Source organism: Narcine bancroftii, chromosome 6 (assembly GCF_036971445.1).
Source record: "Narcine bancroftii isolate sNarBan1 chromosome 6, sNarBan1.hap1, whole genome shotgun sequence".
In the NCBI taxonomy this organism is placed as follows: Eukaryota; Metazoa; Chordata; class Chondrichthyes; order Torpediniformes; family Narcinidae; genus Narcine; species Narcine bancroftii.
Genome location: NC_091474.1, coordinates 232,425,734 through 232,440,580, shown reverse-complemented (window position 1 = coordinate 232,440,580; position 14,847 = coordinate 232,425,734). Strand labels below are relative to the sequence as shown.

At 40.8% G+C, this 14,847-nt stretch overlaps 1 protein-coding gene across 1 annotated transcript in view; it reads left to right on the top strand.

The window, feature by feature from the left end:
• Nucleotides 1-14,847, top strand: part of anapc1 (anaphase promoting complex subunit 1) — a 273,616-nt gene that overhangs the window by 59,669 nt on the left and 199,100 nt on the right. Inside the window, exons 13-14 of the mRNA XM_069887679.1 lie at nucleotides 9,276-9,345; nucleotides 13,146-13,279. Of these exons, the coding sequence (XP_069743780.1) occupies nucleotides 9,276-9,345; nucleotides 13,146-13,279 (204 nt within the window). The remainder of the gene's footprint in view (nucleotides 1-9,275; nucleotides 9,346-13,145; nucleotides 13,280-14,847) is intronic.

Here is a 14,847-nt window from a genome sequence, read left to right as displayed (position 1 = left end):
TTTATATTCCTTGTCTTTTATTTTTATCCCTTTTATATTATTTTCTGTTCTTATCAATTCTGCTAGTGGTTTTATAGCTAACGCGAACAATAAGGGTGATAGTGGGCATCCCTGCCGTATTGACCTGCTTAAGTTAAATTGCTTTGATATATATCCATTTACTGTCACTTTCGCCAATGGCCCCTTATAATGCTTTAATCCAATTAATATACTTCTCTGGTAAACTGAATTTTTGCAATACTTTGAATAAATAATTCCATTCTACTCTGTCAAAAGCCTTCTCTGCGTCTAAAGCAACTGCTACTGTTGGTGCTTTACTCCTTTCTACTGCATGAATTAAGTTAATAAATTTACAAATATTGTCTGTTGTGCGTCTTTTTTTAATAAATCCAGTTTGGTCTAGATTTACCATTTTAGGTACATACTCTGCTAATCTGTTTGCTAATAGTTTAGCTATTATCTTATAATCTGTGTTAAGTAATGATATTGGTCTATATGACGCTGGTGCGAGTGGATCTTTCCCTTGCTTTAGTATTACTGTAATTCTTTCTTTTTTTTCTTTGGCTTGGCTTCGCGGACGAAGATTTATGGAAGGGGTAAAAAGTCCACGTCAGCTGCAGGCTCGTTTGTGGCTGACAAGTCCGATGCGGGACAGGCAGACACGATTGCAGCGGTTGCAGGGGAAAATTGGTTGGTTGGGGTTGGGTGTTGGGTTTTTCCTCCTTTGCCTTTTGTCAGTGAGGTGGGCTCTGCGGTCTTCTTCAAAGGAGGTTGCTGCCCGCCAAACTGTGAGGCGCCAAGATGCACGGTTTGAGGCGTTATCAGCCCACTGGCGGTGGTCAATGTGGCAGGCACCAAGAGATTTCTTTAGGCAGTCCTTGTACCTTTTCTTTGGTGCACCTCTGTCACGGTGGCCAGTGGAGAGCTCGCCATATAACACGATCTTGGGAAGGCGATGGTCCTCCATTCTGGAGACGTGACCCATCCAGCGCAGCTGGATCTCCAGCAGCGTGGACTCGATGCTGTCGACCTCTGCCATCTCGAGTACTTCGACGTTAGGGATGTAAGCGCTCCAATGGATGTTGAAGATGGAGCGGAGACAACGCTGGTGGAAGCGTTCTAGGAGCCGTAGGTGGTGCCGGTAGAGGACCCATGATTCGGAGCCGGACAGGAGTGTGGGTATGACAACGGCTCTGTATACGCTTATCTTTGTGAGGTTTTTCAGTTGGTTGTTTTTCCAGACTCTTTTGTGTAGTCTTCCAAAGGCGCTATTTGCCTTGGCGAGTCTGTTGTCTATCTCATTGTCGATCCTTGCATCTGATGATCTTTCCCTTGCTTTAGTATTACTGTAATTATTGCTGTTTTAAATGAATCTGGTAAGCTTTGTGTTTTATCAATCTGGTTGATTACTTCCAGGAGGGGAGGAATTAATAAATCTTTAAATGTTTTATAGAATTCTATTGGGAATCCATCCTCTCCTGGTGTTTTATTATTTGGTAATTTTTTTATTATCTCTTGTATTTCTACTATTTCAAATGGTTCTATTAATTTATTTTGTTCCTCTATTTGTAATTTTGGTAGTTCAATTTTAGTTAAAAATTCATCTATTTTGCCTTCTTTCCCTTCGTTTTCAGTTTGGTTTAATTGTTCATAGCATTCTCTAAAGTTTTCCTTGATCTCCGTTGGATTATATGTGATTTGTTTGTCTTTTTTCCTTGATGCCAATACCATTTACTTAGCTTGTTCTGTCTTAAGCTGCCATGCTAGAATTTTGTGCATTTTTTCCCCTAGTTCATAATATTTCTGTTTTGTCTTCATTATGTTCTTCTCCACCTTATATGTTTGTAGTGTTTCATATTTTATTTTTTTATCTGCCAATTCTCTTCTTTTAGTTGTATCTTCCTTCATTGCTAATTCTTTTTCTGTATTTACTATTTCCCTTTCCAACTGCTCTGTTTCCTGATTATAGTCCTTCTTCATCTTGGTTACATAACTTATTATTTTGCCCTCTAATGAACGCTTTCATTGCATCCCATAGTATAAACTTATCTTTCACTGATTCCGTATTTATTTCAAAATACATTTTAATATGTCTTTCAATGAATTCTCTAAAATCTTGCCTTTTAAGTAGCATGGAGTTTAATCTCCATCTATACATTCTTGGAGGGATGTGCTCTAACTCTATTGTCAATATCAAGGGTGAATGGTCCAATAATATTCTAGCTTTATATTCTGTTTTTCTTACTCTATCTTGCATACGAGCTGATAACAAAAATAGGTCTATTCTTGAGTATGTTTTATGTCTACCCGAATAATATGAATATTCCTTTTCCTTTGGGTGTTGTTTCCTCCATATATCCAAAAGTTGCATTTCTTCCATCGATTTAATTATAAATTTGGTTACTTTGTTCTTTCTGTTAATTTTTTTCCCAGTTTTGTCCATATTTGAATCCAAATTCAGGTTGAAATCTCCTCCTATTATTATGTTCCCTTCCGTATCTGCTATCTTCAAAAAAATATCTTGCATAAACTTTTGATCTTCTTCGTTAGGTGAATATACATTGAGTCGATTCCAAAACTCCGAATATATCTGACATTTTATCATTACATATCTCCCTGCTGGATCTATTATTTCCTCTTCTATTTTAATTGGCACATTTTTACTAATTAATATAGCTACTCCTCTTGCTTTTGACTTATACGACGCTGCTGTTACATGTCCTACCCAATCTCTCTTTAATTTCTTGTGCTCCAATTCAGTTAAATGTGTTTCTTGCACAAATGCTACATCAATTTTTTCTTTTTTCAGTAAATTTAGCAGTTTCTTCCTTTTGATTTGGTTATGTATTCCGTTAATATTTAAAGTCATATAGTTCAGCGTCGCCATTTTATACTTTGTTTATCTTCCCTTTCCATTTCTCCATCATCACCTTTCCTTCTTATCCATTTCTGCTTTCTTGTTTTGAACACTTTATAAGACAACATTTCTAAAACATCAAACATTTTCCTTATTCTCCTAGTTAAAACTTCTTTAACCCCATTCTCCCCTCCCCCTCCTGAGTTGCCCTTTATCCCTTGTCGGGTTTCCACATCTCCCCTCTCCATTTGGATTTGCGAATTCACTTGCAAACGTCAACTGATTTTGCAGTGACCGTAACTCCTCCCCACCCAGCCTCCTTATTCCCTCTATTCCCTTTCCCTCCCTTATTAATTCTTATCTATAATCTATATATTTTCCTCTAAATACAGATACATTCATGTATACACACTATATATATACATACATATACCCCTATACACACATACATATAGTTCGTGGTCATTTTTACTCTCATTACATGTCTTCATCTCTCTTCTTGTTTTGTAGTTGTTCTGCAAATTTTCTTGCTTCCTCTGGATCCGAGAATAGTCTGTTTTGCTGCCCTGGAATAACTATTTTAAGTACCGCTGGGTACTTTAACATAAATTTATATCCTTTTTTCCATAAGATCGTTTTTGCTCTATTGAACTCCTTCCTCTTCTTCAGGAGTTCAAAACTTATGTCTGGATAGAAAAAATTTTTTTGACCTTTATATTCCAGTGGCTTTTTGTCCTCTCTTACTTTCTTCATTGCTTTCTCCAATATATTTTCTCTTGTTGTATATCTTAAGAATTTTACTAAAATGGATCTTGGTTTTTGCTGCGGTTGTGGTTTCGGGGCTAAAGTTCGATGTGCCCTCTCTATTTCCATTTCTTCCTGTAATTCTGGTCTTCCCAGGACCCTGGGGATCCAATCTTTTATAAATTCTCTCATATTCTTGCCTTCTTCATCTTCCTTAAGGCCCACTATCTTTATATTATTTCTTCTATTATAGTTTTCTATTATATCTATCTTCTGAGCTAACAGCTCATGTGCCTCTTTAACTTTTTTATTAGATTCTTCTAATTTCTCTTTTAAGTCCTCTACTTCCATTTCTACAATTATTTCTTGTTCTTCCATATTTTCCACTCTTTTTCCTATCTCTGACATGGCCATTTCCATTTTATTTATTTTTTTCTTCTGCATTCTTAATTCTTCTTTTTATCTCATTAAATTCTTGTAATTGCCATTCTTTCACTGATTCCATATATTCTTTAAAAAAAGATACATCCATTGTCTTGCCTTTCTCTTCTTCTTCCACTTCTTTCTGTTCTTCTTCTTTTTCCTCTGGGTTGACCATCTGTTGTTTCCTTGTTTTCTTTTTACCCTCTTCTTTCTTGTTGTCGTTATTGTCTGTGTTCTGCACCTGCTGCTGTGTTGCAGGTGTCTCTCTCAGCTGTGGAGATCGACTCCGCAGCTGTTCCCCCTCCCGTCAGTGTGGTTTTTTTCATGCGCATCGCGCATGTGCGACTCCTCGCGCATGCGCGGTTGTGCACTTTTACTCGGCTCTGTGAGCCATTTTTGTAGTCCCGAGCCCGGGACTTCCACTGACCTGAGGGAGCGGACTTCTCTCTCCGCGGCGGGCCTCTTCGGACATGTAAGGCCTTCACCTTCTTCTTCCGACGTTCTTTCTTCCTCTTTTCTTCCTGTTTTCGACTTTTCTCTCTTCGCTGCCATTTTCTTCTCACCTTTATTTTTACTTTGTTGTAAATTTTAATCTTGTACCTTTGTGCTTTGTGTGTTTTTTTTTAACTTTTGGGGAGAGGGCTGGTATTCCCTGACTGACCACTACTCCATCACGTGACTCCTCTTTAATGATAAAATTGAGCCCGCATTCACCACTGCAGCTGGAAGCTCATTGCACACTCCCACTACTGTCTGTGTGAAGAAGATCCCCCTCACATTCTCCCTAAACTTTTCCCCTTTCATTCTTAACCCATGTCCTCTGGTTTGTATCTCACCTACTCTCAGTGGAAAAAGCCTATCTACATTTACTCTTGTCTGTCCCTCTCATAATTTTAAATACCTCTATCAAATCTCCCCTCATTCTTCTACACTCCAGGGAATGGTCCTAATCTGTTTAACCTTTCCCTGTAACTCAGTTCCTGAAGTTGGGGCAACATTCTAGTAAATATTCTGTAATGTTAAAATTGTGCTCACTTCCTCTGAACCTCATTCCATATACTCACCACCTTCTGTGTGGCACTCCCCGATCCCTTTTAAATCTTTCCTTTCTCACCTTGAGTCCGTGCCCTCTTGCTTCAGATTCCCATTAACCCAGGAAAAAGACTGTGACAAGTCACCTTATCTATGACGCTCATGATTTTGCAAACTTCGACAAGGACCCACCCCACCACCCCCCCTCCACCTCTGCCTCCTACACTAAAAAGAACATAATAACATAAGAAATAGTAGCAAGAGTAGGCCATTCAGCCTGTCAAGCTTGCTCCGCCATCATGGCTGATCTGATGATGGATTCATCTCCACCTACCTGCCTTTTCCCCATAACCCTTAATTGCCTTACTATATAGAAATCTATCCAACCTTCAATGGGCAGCGAATTCCACAGATTGACCACCCTCTGGGAAAAGCAGTTCCTCCTCATCTCAGTCCTAAATTTACTATCCTGAATCTTGAGGCCTAGTTCTGGTCTCCATTTTCAATGGAAACAAATTCCCTTCCTCAACCTTATCTAGGCCTTTCATAAATTTTTATTTTATTAGATCCCCTCTCATTCTTCTAAATTCCTGAAGCACAGTACCAGACAACTCAATCTCTCCTCTTAGGCTGACCCTTTATCCCTGGAATCAACCTGGTGAACCTCCTCTGAACCGCCTCTAAAGCAGTACATCGTTCTTCAAGTAAGGAGACCAGAAGTGCATGCAAGTACTCCAGATGCAGTCTCACCAGTACAGTTGCAACATAACTCCCTGTCCTTAAATTCAATCCCTCAAACCAAGAAGAAAAGTCCCAGGCTCTCCTGATAATTCATGCAAACATCATCAGATGAGCCCATCATCAGATCAACCATGACAGGCCAGATGGCCTACTCCTGCTCCTATTCCTTATGTTCTTATTCTTGTGAAACTTTTCCTTTTAACATTCTCTCACATTCCTTTTATCATCACCTACCCCAAATTTTACTGACACCCACCTACACCAGGGGAAGAGTGGAAACTGGTACACCTTGGGGAGATGCACCCAGCCACAGGAGAGCATGCAAACTCCGCATGTTCAATAATGGTTATATAGGGGCCTGTACCCCTTCTACAATCCCTTTCTTGCAGAAGACCTTGACTGCACATTATTCTATCGCACTCTTCAGAGGTTAGGAACCAGAAATTTACAAGGCTAGAGAAGTTTCTATTCATTAAATTTAAGTGGAGATTTAAGTTTTCTACTGATCCATCAAGGAACATTGGGAAGAGAAAGTTGCAAGAACTCCATCTTTGAACAATAAAGAACAGCATCCAATTTTCTATGTGGTCGCCTTCAGTTCCATCTGGATGAACGTTGAGAAGGGCAATGCTAGAACTTTGCGCAAAGATTTGCTGGAGGAACTCAGTAAGCTAGACGTGGTCTATGGGTAGAAATGGTTAGTCAACATTTCAGGCCTTGTCAAGGAATGCTATCTGACCAGCATTGAATTTTCCAGTTTCAGGTAACCCATGCCCCCTGTGTTCATTTCCCATTCTTAGGTTCTCCTGGGTTCTTTCCCTTTGCTTACTTTTCCATTCCTCCCCACATCCCAGGTTGCATTGACTTGTCACCATCATCCCACCAGGGTTTCTTATCCCTTGGCCTGCCCTTCCTATTCCTTTCCCCATTTGGTTCCATCTGCTCATTATCCTTCTATAATCGTTCCTTTTTATCTCATCTTAATCTTAACTCTCATCATTCCCCCTACCAGACTCTATCGGCCCTCCCTTACTGTGGTTCCACATCATCTTCCAGTCTCATTCTCTTACTTACCCCTTCCCTTCCCCTTCTCCCACCCCCAACCTGGTTCCATTATTGTTCTTTTCTGTTCCCATCTATCACCTGCTGCATTTGTCTCTTCATCTGCACGTCAACTCCGTGACCTTGGAAGCTAAGCAGGCTCAGGCGACTGGGAAGGGAGACTGCCTGGGAATACCAGGGTTTTTGTGAGGGGCGCTGGACAAAGATAGACAAAGAATTCCATGTACACTGCATTCTAAGTGTTGTATCACATGACAATAATGGAACCTTTGCCGATATTCCTCCCCCTCATTTCTCCTTCATGGTGATTTCATAAGTAGTTTATAGTTTGGGTCATACGGAGAGGTTCAGGAGCTTGACAGCTGCTGGACAGAAACTGTTTTGTTGGACCTGGAAGTGCTGGACTTCACGCTTCTGTACCTTCTGCCCGAAGGTAGCAGCAAAAGGAGGTTGTGTCTGGGTTAAGGGCAACCTTCATGATGCTGGCTGCCTTCTTGAGGCAGCGCCTCACACACTGAACAGGAGGCCAGTCAGTGCCTGTGATGGACTTGGCCGATGACCATTGGGAATGTGAGGAAGAGCTTCAAAAGCCCTGGAATGAGCACATCAGCTGCCTTGCTACATCGCGCCCCTCCTCACTGTGCATGTGTGGCAGAGAATCGGCCCTCTTGTCTCACAGAGATCAGGAGGGAAAAAAAGTCTGCCAAAAAGGAGATGCGTGGATAATAAACTAATTATTTTATTTACTGAGAATGAAATGGGCAACAAAACCCGTGACCACAAATAAAAATTAAAAGTGTTCAGAATGTGGTGATGGGAAAGATGCATTTTTTCGTCAATATTGATGGAAGTGATGCGGTTTATAGTGCAATTTGAAACTTTTATGATTTGATAAATACTGGGCCATTTGATAGATCGAACACCTTTTTATCTGCCTGTGTTCGTCCATTGACAATAGTTGCTAATATTGTCAACATCTGAATTTTTAAAAAAAACTCAACTGCTGATACTGAATCCAAAGTGAAAACAAAACACTGGAAATACTCTGCAAGTCAGGTCACATCTGTGGGAAGAGAACCAGTGGGTGATCTGGTCAAATATTTGTGTTATTATCAGCTTAGTTTGTTTCAGCCATTTTATCTTTGTTTTTGGGCAACAGCATACCTCTGGTTGCTTCTGTTCTACAAACCCACCTTCAGCTGTACTCAAAAATACAATTAAATGTCTGGAAATTTTCTAAAAAAAAAAGCCATTTTATCTTTTGGAATGGAAGACATGCCCCACCTGACCTGCTGGACATGTCCTCCTGCCCAATATTTCACGACTCCTGCGCTCTTCTGTCTCTGTTCCTTTGTCCATGCTCTCACACCCTAACTGCTCCCATTCATTCATTGACCAGGTAACCTTGTTTACAGCTTATCCCCCTGGTCAGCCTAGTTTTACAGAGACATCCCCCTCCCCATACTCTACAGATAAACAAATTTCTCTTCTTTCCTTTCCGGTCATGACAAACGGTTCTCAGCCTGAAGAATTCATTTTGTTTCTCTTCCTTCGGATGCAGTTTCCAACATTTTCTGCTTTTATCGTCAGTATTTGCACTGATTTTAAAAGTTTCCAACTGCCAATTAGTGATTGTTAATGAACTTAATGCTTGATCTGGTCCGAAATGCTTTTAATGTAGCGTGTATCAGATGGGAGCACCTTTGTAATAATTTATTTGGGAATATCCTTGGGGGAGATCTAATCTGGTGGGATCATAAACTTGAACATGCACCTTGTTTGAATAAAGCCCTCCATTCCATTTCTCACCACCTGGCTATGTCATTAATGTTGAAGTTTCTGTGGTCATTGTACATGTTTGTGTATGACCCATTTGGAAAAAAAAGGTAAATATTCCATTATTGTCACATAATATTACATTTAGAATGTAACATACATGAAATTCTTTAATTTTTGTCCACTGTAAGGAAGTCAGAGTTGCCACTTTGTCGAGCACCCGTCACAGAAACCTACAGAACCAGGTGTTCCTCGGCGGTCTCCCCTCCAAGTACTGACTAGTCCTACAGTCATTCAAACCAGTTCCTCCACCAGTTATCCCCATCTCCCCAATCAATGCTGGGACCAGAAGACATTCCTTTCCAATCCCAGGTTTGTGTTCAGGAAGAAAAATTTTAATTAAAGAAAAAATTTAGACATCCAACACCGGTAACAGGTCCTTTTGGCCCCACGAGTCCGTGCCATCCAATTTCACCCAATTGACCCCTTAGGCTTTGAAGTACAAGTAATATAATTTTTGAATTGATTAAATAATTGCAACAAAGTCTTTTTTTAAAAAAAAGATAGATAAGCTTCACATAAACCAAATGCAAGAATTAAATGTGCAACTTGACCCTTTTTGTTTTTGTGTTGTGAACAGAGTATTGACACCATGGTGGTCCTGGAATGTAGCGGTAATCTGGTTCTGTACACTGGTATTATTCGGGTAGGTTTCTGTATGATAATTTTACATGGCAATTTTTTTTGCTATATAGTGATTTCTGAAAATGTTTGCAACCATTTGCATTGATCCAATTCAAGTTTATTATTATCTGACTGTCCGTATACTACCAGATGAAACAGTGTTTCTCCAGACTACGGTGCTCGCTCATACACAATACCTGGCGCATAATAATCACATAGATACATGAAGATATAATTTAACATAAATAAATGTATATATTTTTGGAGGATTAACTCGATTGATAGGACACTGTTCATCAATCTCACAAGCTGCTATTTCCCAGCCCGGCAGACCTGATTTTGATGCTCCTGTACCACCCCCTTGATGGGGGTGTTCTGGATGGAAAGGGACCTCTATAATTTGAGCCCTATTTAACCCCAGTTTCCAGTAAATGCCATCAATAGAGGCATTCATCTTCTGTTATCTTCTCGGCTGTTTTGAGAATCCTCTGTATTAATTTCCAGTCCTGTGCTTTGCTGCTGCTATGCCATGCAATGATGCAGCCAGGCACTCTCAATTGTGCTGCTCTTAAATGTTGTCAAGATGGAGGTCAATAGCCTTGCCCTGCTCAACCTCCCAAGAAAGTGCAGATGCTATTGCATGTTCCTACTTTTAGAGTTTGAACAAAATCTGTTGTAATATTTTATGTCAGACCTGTGCAAGAAAAAAATGTTTATCTAGTTAGTAATGGAGAGAATAAATGCTGAAAGGATGAGCTTATCGTCATATACCGTTCACAATGCACCCATGCATCAACATTGATTGCGGCTTAATAGGTACTTTGGGGAAAAAAACCCAGTTACAGTAGTATACTTAATTGAATTAAAAAGAGACAAAAAATACAAAAGATTGCTAAATATTTACAATGATCCTAGTGCAAAATAAAGTGACTGCAACAGCGCAGACAGTCATTTAACCATATAACCATTTACGGAGCGGAAACAGGCCATGTCGGCCTTTTGAGTCCGCACCAGTTCACTAGAACAACTCCACTAACTCAAACCTCCCGCTCACCGCCAATAACCCTCCAACCCTCTCACCTCCATGTGCACATCCAACGTTCTCTTAAATGACAGAAGGGACGCTGCCGCAACTATCTCATTCGGAAGTTCATTCCATTCTGCCACCACTCGCTGAATAAAAAAGCCACCTCTAATATTTCTCCTCAAGTGTTGCCCCCTTACCCTTAACTCGTGGCCTTTTGTACCAACCTCCCCTGCCCTCAGGGGAAAGTGTCTGTTTATGTCTAGTCTTTCTATTCCTTTCATAATTTTAAATACCTCTATCAAGTCCTCTCTCAGTTGTCAAGTCAGAAGCCAGGAATTTACTGAGTCAGGGTCCAGTGGAAAAGGAATACTGTCCGAACGCTGGCATCAGATGACATCATCTCACTGCCTATCCCCAATGTTAGCTGACACTGGCACGCTGATTAAAAAAAACCATTGGAATCAGTAGAAAGTCACCCATTTCCAGTTCAGGGTAGAACACTCTGATCCCCTGGGATGGATGAATTCAGTGGAAAAGCAATTAGTGTGTCCCAGTTAAGGGTGGCCGAGTGGAAATGGCACAAAGGGCTTCCTATCCCGGGGACACTGCTCGGCCAATTAATTGGGATGCCAGTGGAAAAGGGGCTAGAGCAGTCCCAGATTAGCATAACAAGGGGAGATTCAAGCTCCTGATGGCTGTTGGAAAGAGTCTATTTTTAAACCTCAAGTTGCTGGCCTTCAGGCTTCTCTCTTTCTGCCCAAAAATAGCAATGAAAAGAGGTTGTGACCAGGATGATGGGGGTCCTACATAGTGTTGAAATAAGGCTGATGGATGGTAGGAAGAATAGCCATAGTTAAGAGAGATGGAATACATCCAGGTACTCTTGAATGCTCTAGCTCAATTTTGGTGGGGAAAAGGAATGGATAAGCATTGAATGACCAACCTCATTGAACCTTTGGAAGAGGCAACTTAGCTTAGATAAAACTTCTGTAGGTGAATGCAATTTCTAAAAATTCTGCAAAGTCTTTGTTAGTGTTCTACACAACAGATCAACATCAGAACATTAGGGTGAGCAAGTGCAAGTAGCAGATTGGACAGCAATCTATCCACTATTTAAAAGACATAGAATATGTGTCCAGTCCATCAATTATTTATTTTTAAAAATGTGGATATACAGCACTGTAACAGGCTAATTCGGCTCTATGAATCCATGCCGCCAAATTTACACCCCATAAACTTGGTAGGGTGGGAGGAAACCAGAGTCCCTTGAGAAAACTCATGCAGATACGGGGAGAATGTATAAACTCCTTACAGGCAGCGTGCGGTTTGAACCCAGGTCCGGTCCTGATGGCTGGCCCTGTAAAAGCATTGCGCCAACCATACCATCAACTGCTACACCAATCGTGCCGCCAATCAGTTTAGAATGCCTCCAATCAAACAATTAGAATCTCCCAGTAGTCAACCACTTCAATTCTGCATCCGACTACCATACTCACATGTCTGTTCATGGCCTCATGTACTATCCCACCAAGACCACCTGTAAATTAGAGGAGCAATATTAATTTTCCATCAGGGCACTCTCCAACTGGATGGCATTAACATTGACTTCTCCATTTCTGCTAGCCTATTCTCTATTCTCCCTTCCCTTTTCCCTTTGTCTTCTTTCCCTCAGCTCTCCATCCCATTTCCTCTCTGTTCACCAAGCCATCCCTCCTCCCCCAGTTGCTGGTGTGCCTCCCACCCTCCCTTATCCACCTATTACCTTGTGCCTTTGGGTATGTGCTCTGCCCCCTACCCCTCGCCCCCTAACATCTTGTTCTGGCGCCTGCCAATGTTTGTGCATACCTTGATGAAGGGCTCAAGCCAGAAACAATGGTTATGTATCTTTGCTATATAAAGGACACTGTTGGGCCTGCTGAATTTCTCCAGCATTGTATTTTTTCTCAACCACGTTGTCTGCAGACTTTTGTATTTTATGTCTTCAAGCTGTTTAGAATGACAGATTACAAGCAAAGTTCTGCAGAAATCACTGCTGGGTCCATTATTGTTAAAAACACGGCAGCAGTTCATATTTTAGAATGGGAAGTAATACTATATTTGTGGTTGACACTAAATGAAAGTTTGTGGGGGAAGGATTGGATAGGGTGAGTGGTCAATGCTGAAGGCGAAAACAAATAAAAATAAGGTAGTTATTAAGTCCCAGAGCCGGCAAATTAATCTGCTTTGCAAGTTAGTGATGCTAGTTTTGAGAGGCTATAGCACAGAAAACAGGTCCTTCGGCCCTTCTAGTCTGTGCCGAACTGTTCATCTGCCCAAGTCCCACTGCATCTCCTTACCTTGCCTATCCATGTACTTGTCCAAAGTCTTCTTAAATGTTAAAATTGAGCCTGCATTCACCAATTCAGGTGGCAGCTCGTTCCACACCCCCACTACTCTTTGTGTGAAGATGTTGCCCATAAACGTACCTTTCACCCCCGAGTCCATGTCCTCTGATTTGTGTCTCTCCTCAGTGGAAAAAGCCCACTCTGTCTATACCCCTCAGAATTTTGTAAACCTCTATCAAATCTCCCCTTATTCTTCTATGCTCCAGGGAGTAAAGTCCTAACCTGTTTAACCTTTCCCTGGGGCTTTTCGTTCAAACCAACGTTTAAGTACACCCTGTAATTCCCTTTATTGCCCAGTTTTGTTTCCTCCTCACCATCTTGTTTTGTGTAATTTGAATTTCCAAATGATGACTGATTTTTCTGTTTGTAAATTATTATGCATGTTTAACTGTACCACTTCTGTTTTTAAAGGTAGGAAAGGTTTTTATTGCTGGCCATCCAGCACCCTCGTTATCCATGTCCAACCCAATGCCACGACCTAGCACTCCAATGGGCAGTGTTAGTACTCCAGCTAGGCCTTTGAGCAGGCATCCTGGCGCACTGGATGAGGTAGGAAATTATGTCATTTTGTTCTTCTAAATGTGGTTGACAGAACTCTATGACAGGAAGTGATTATTGATTATTGTTTCCGGCTGAGGTAGCAGCTTGCAGTGCAGCAATAGGATTGAGTTTGTCCGATTCTGTTCGACTGTTTGCAATATCCCCTGTTCTAAATGTGTAGCAACGGCATCTTATTGTTTTGTATCGAGCTTTTCAATTCTGTCACTGGCCCAAATTGCATTCAGATGAACGTATTCCACTCCCTTTGCTTGGCTTTAGTGTCTCAAGCACAGAATAATGCTATTCTATTCATAACCGTTCTATTCATTATTGGTCATGAGAATCATATTCGTACAATGTTACATGCAGCTGATACTCCTGGTTTGTACTGGTGACTACCTCTTGCTCAGAGTTCTGGAGCTTTTTAATTTTAGTCAGTACAATACTAGTTTTTAATGCTATATTTAAGAAAAATACAGTAAAATTCCCATTATCCGCCACCTACAGAGATCGTGGATGCCAGAAATGCCAATGTTCTGGTTGACTGAGGCTTAACTCTTACAATGCCTAACTAATACACCATTTAAAGTGCAAAATGTAAAGTAATTTGAAAAAAAAACAGTATTGTAGTCTTTAATGATGTAAAGTTCACTTTAAACAGAAATTCCCATAACTTACAAAATTTAAATTCGATCGCCATATGCTACGCTAACCTTGCTGCTGTTATAATTAACCCCACCCCACCCCCCAAGTTTACAGATATACCTATTACAAGTTTACTAATATACTTACTACTAATAAAGATTTCGACTCTTACTAGGCAGAGATGGGGAGACCCTTTGGGAGAGTCATCCCAGCATCAAGAGGCATCAACCAGCTCTTCATCCCAGTGTCCCAATCAGGCCCTTGGCACATCTTGACTCATCTCCATGCAAGTGTCCTGCTCAGGCCCTCCGCACGCCTCCTTTAAATTCGATCCTTGGTCGGTGGCACTGCAACAGCGTTACACTAACCGCTATGTGAACCATGCCTTTGCCATAATTCTGCCCCCCCCCCCCCCACTCTCCCAAGTTTAATAATATACTTAAAAATATACTAATAAAGATAAATACTTTTACCTGGCAGGGATAGGGAGTCATTTTGAGAGAGTCATCCCAGCGGTGAGTGGCATTGGCTGGCTCTTCAGCCTGGGCACCACCATTTTATTCAAACACAACTTTATTGAAACTTTATTCAAACAGCTGCTGCGGGCGGGGAACGACCGGGATATTCCGCTGGCTGAATGTTTGCTCCCAAGGGGTTGTTTGTTGCTGTTGAGAACATTTACAGTTTAAAATTTTTATTTAAACTTCTATTTAAAACTTCCTTTATACTTAGTTTTTTTAAAAATCTTTTTTTTTTTCAACGGTTGCTTGAATTTCCGTTTGATTGAATGCCGGTTCATGGGGATTTACTATATTGGCAAAAATTGTGATTTTTCAACAGTCTTGTCAGGTTTTACAGTAAGAATGTTTTTAGTTGGTATGTCACTATTCAGACTATTGGAATCAACCTGCTTTCCTTTGAGACATGCTAAG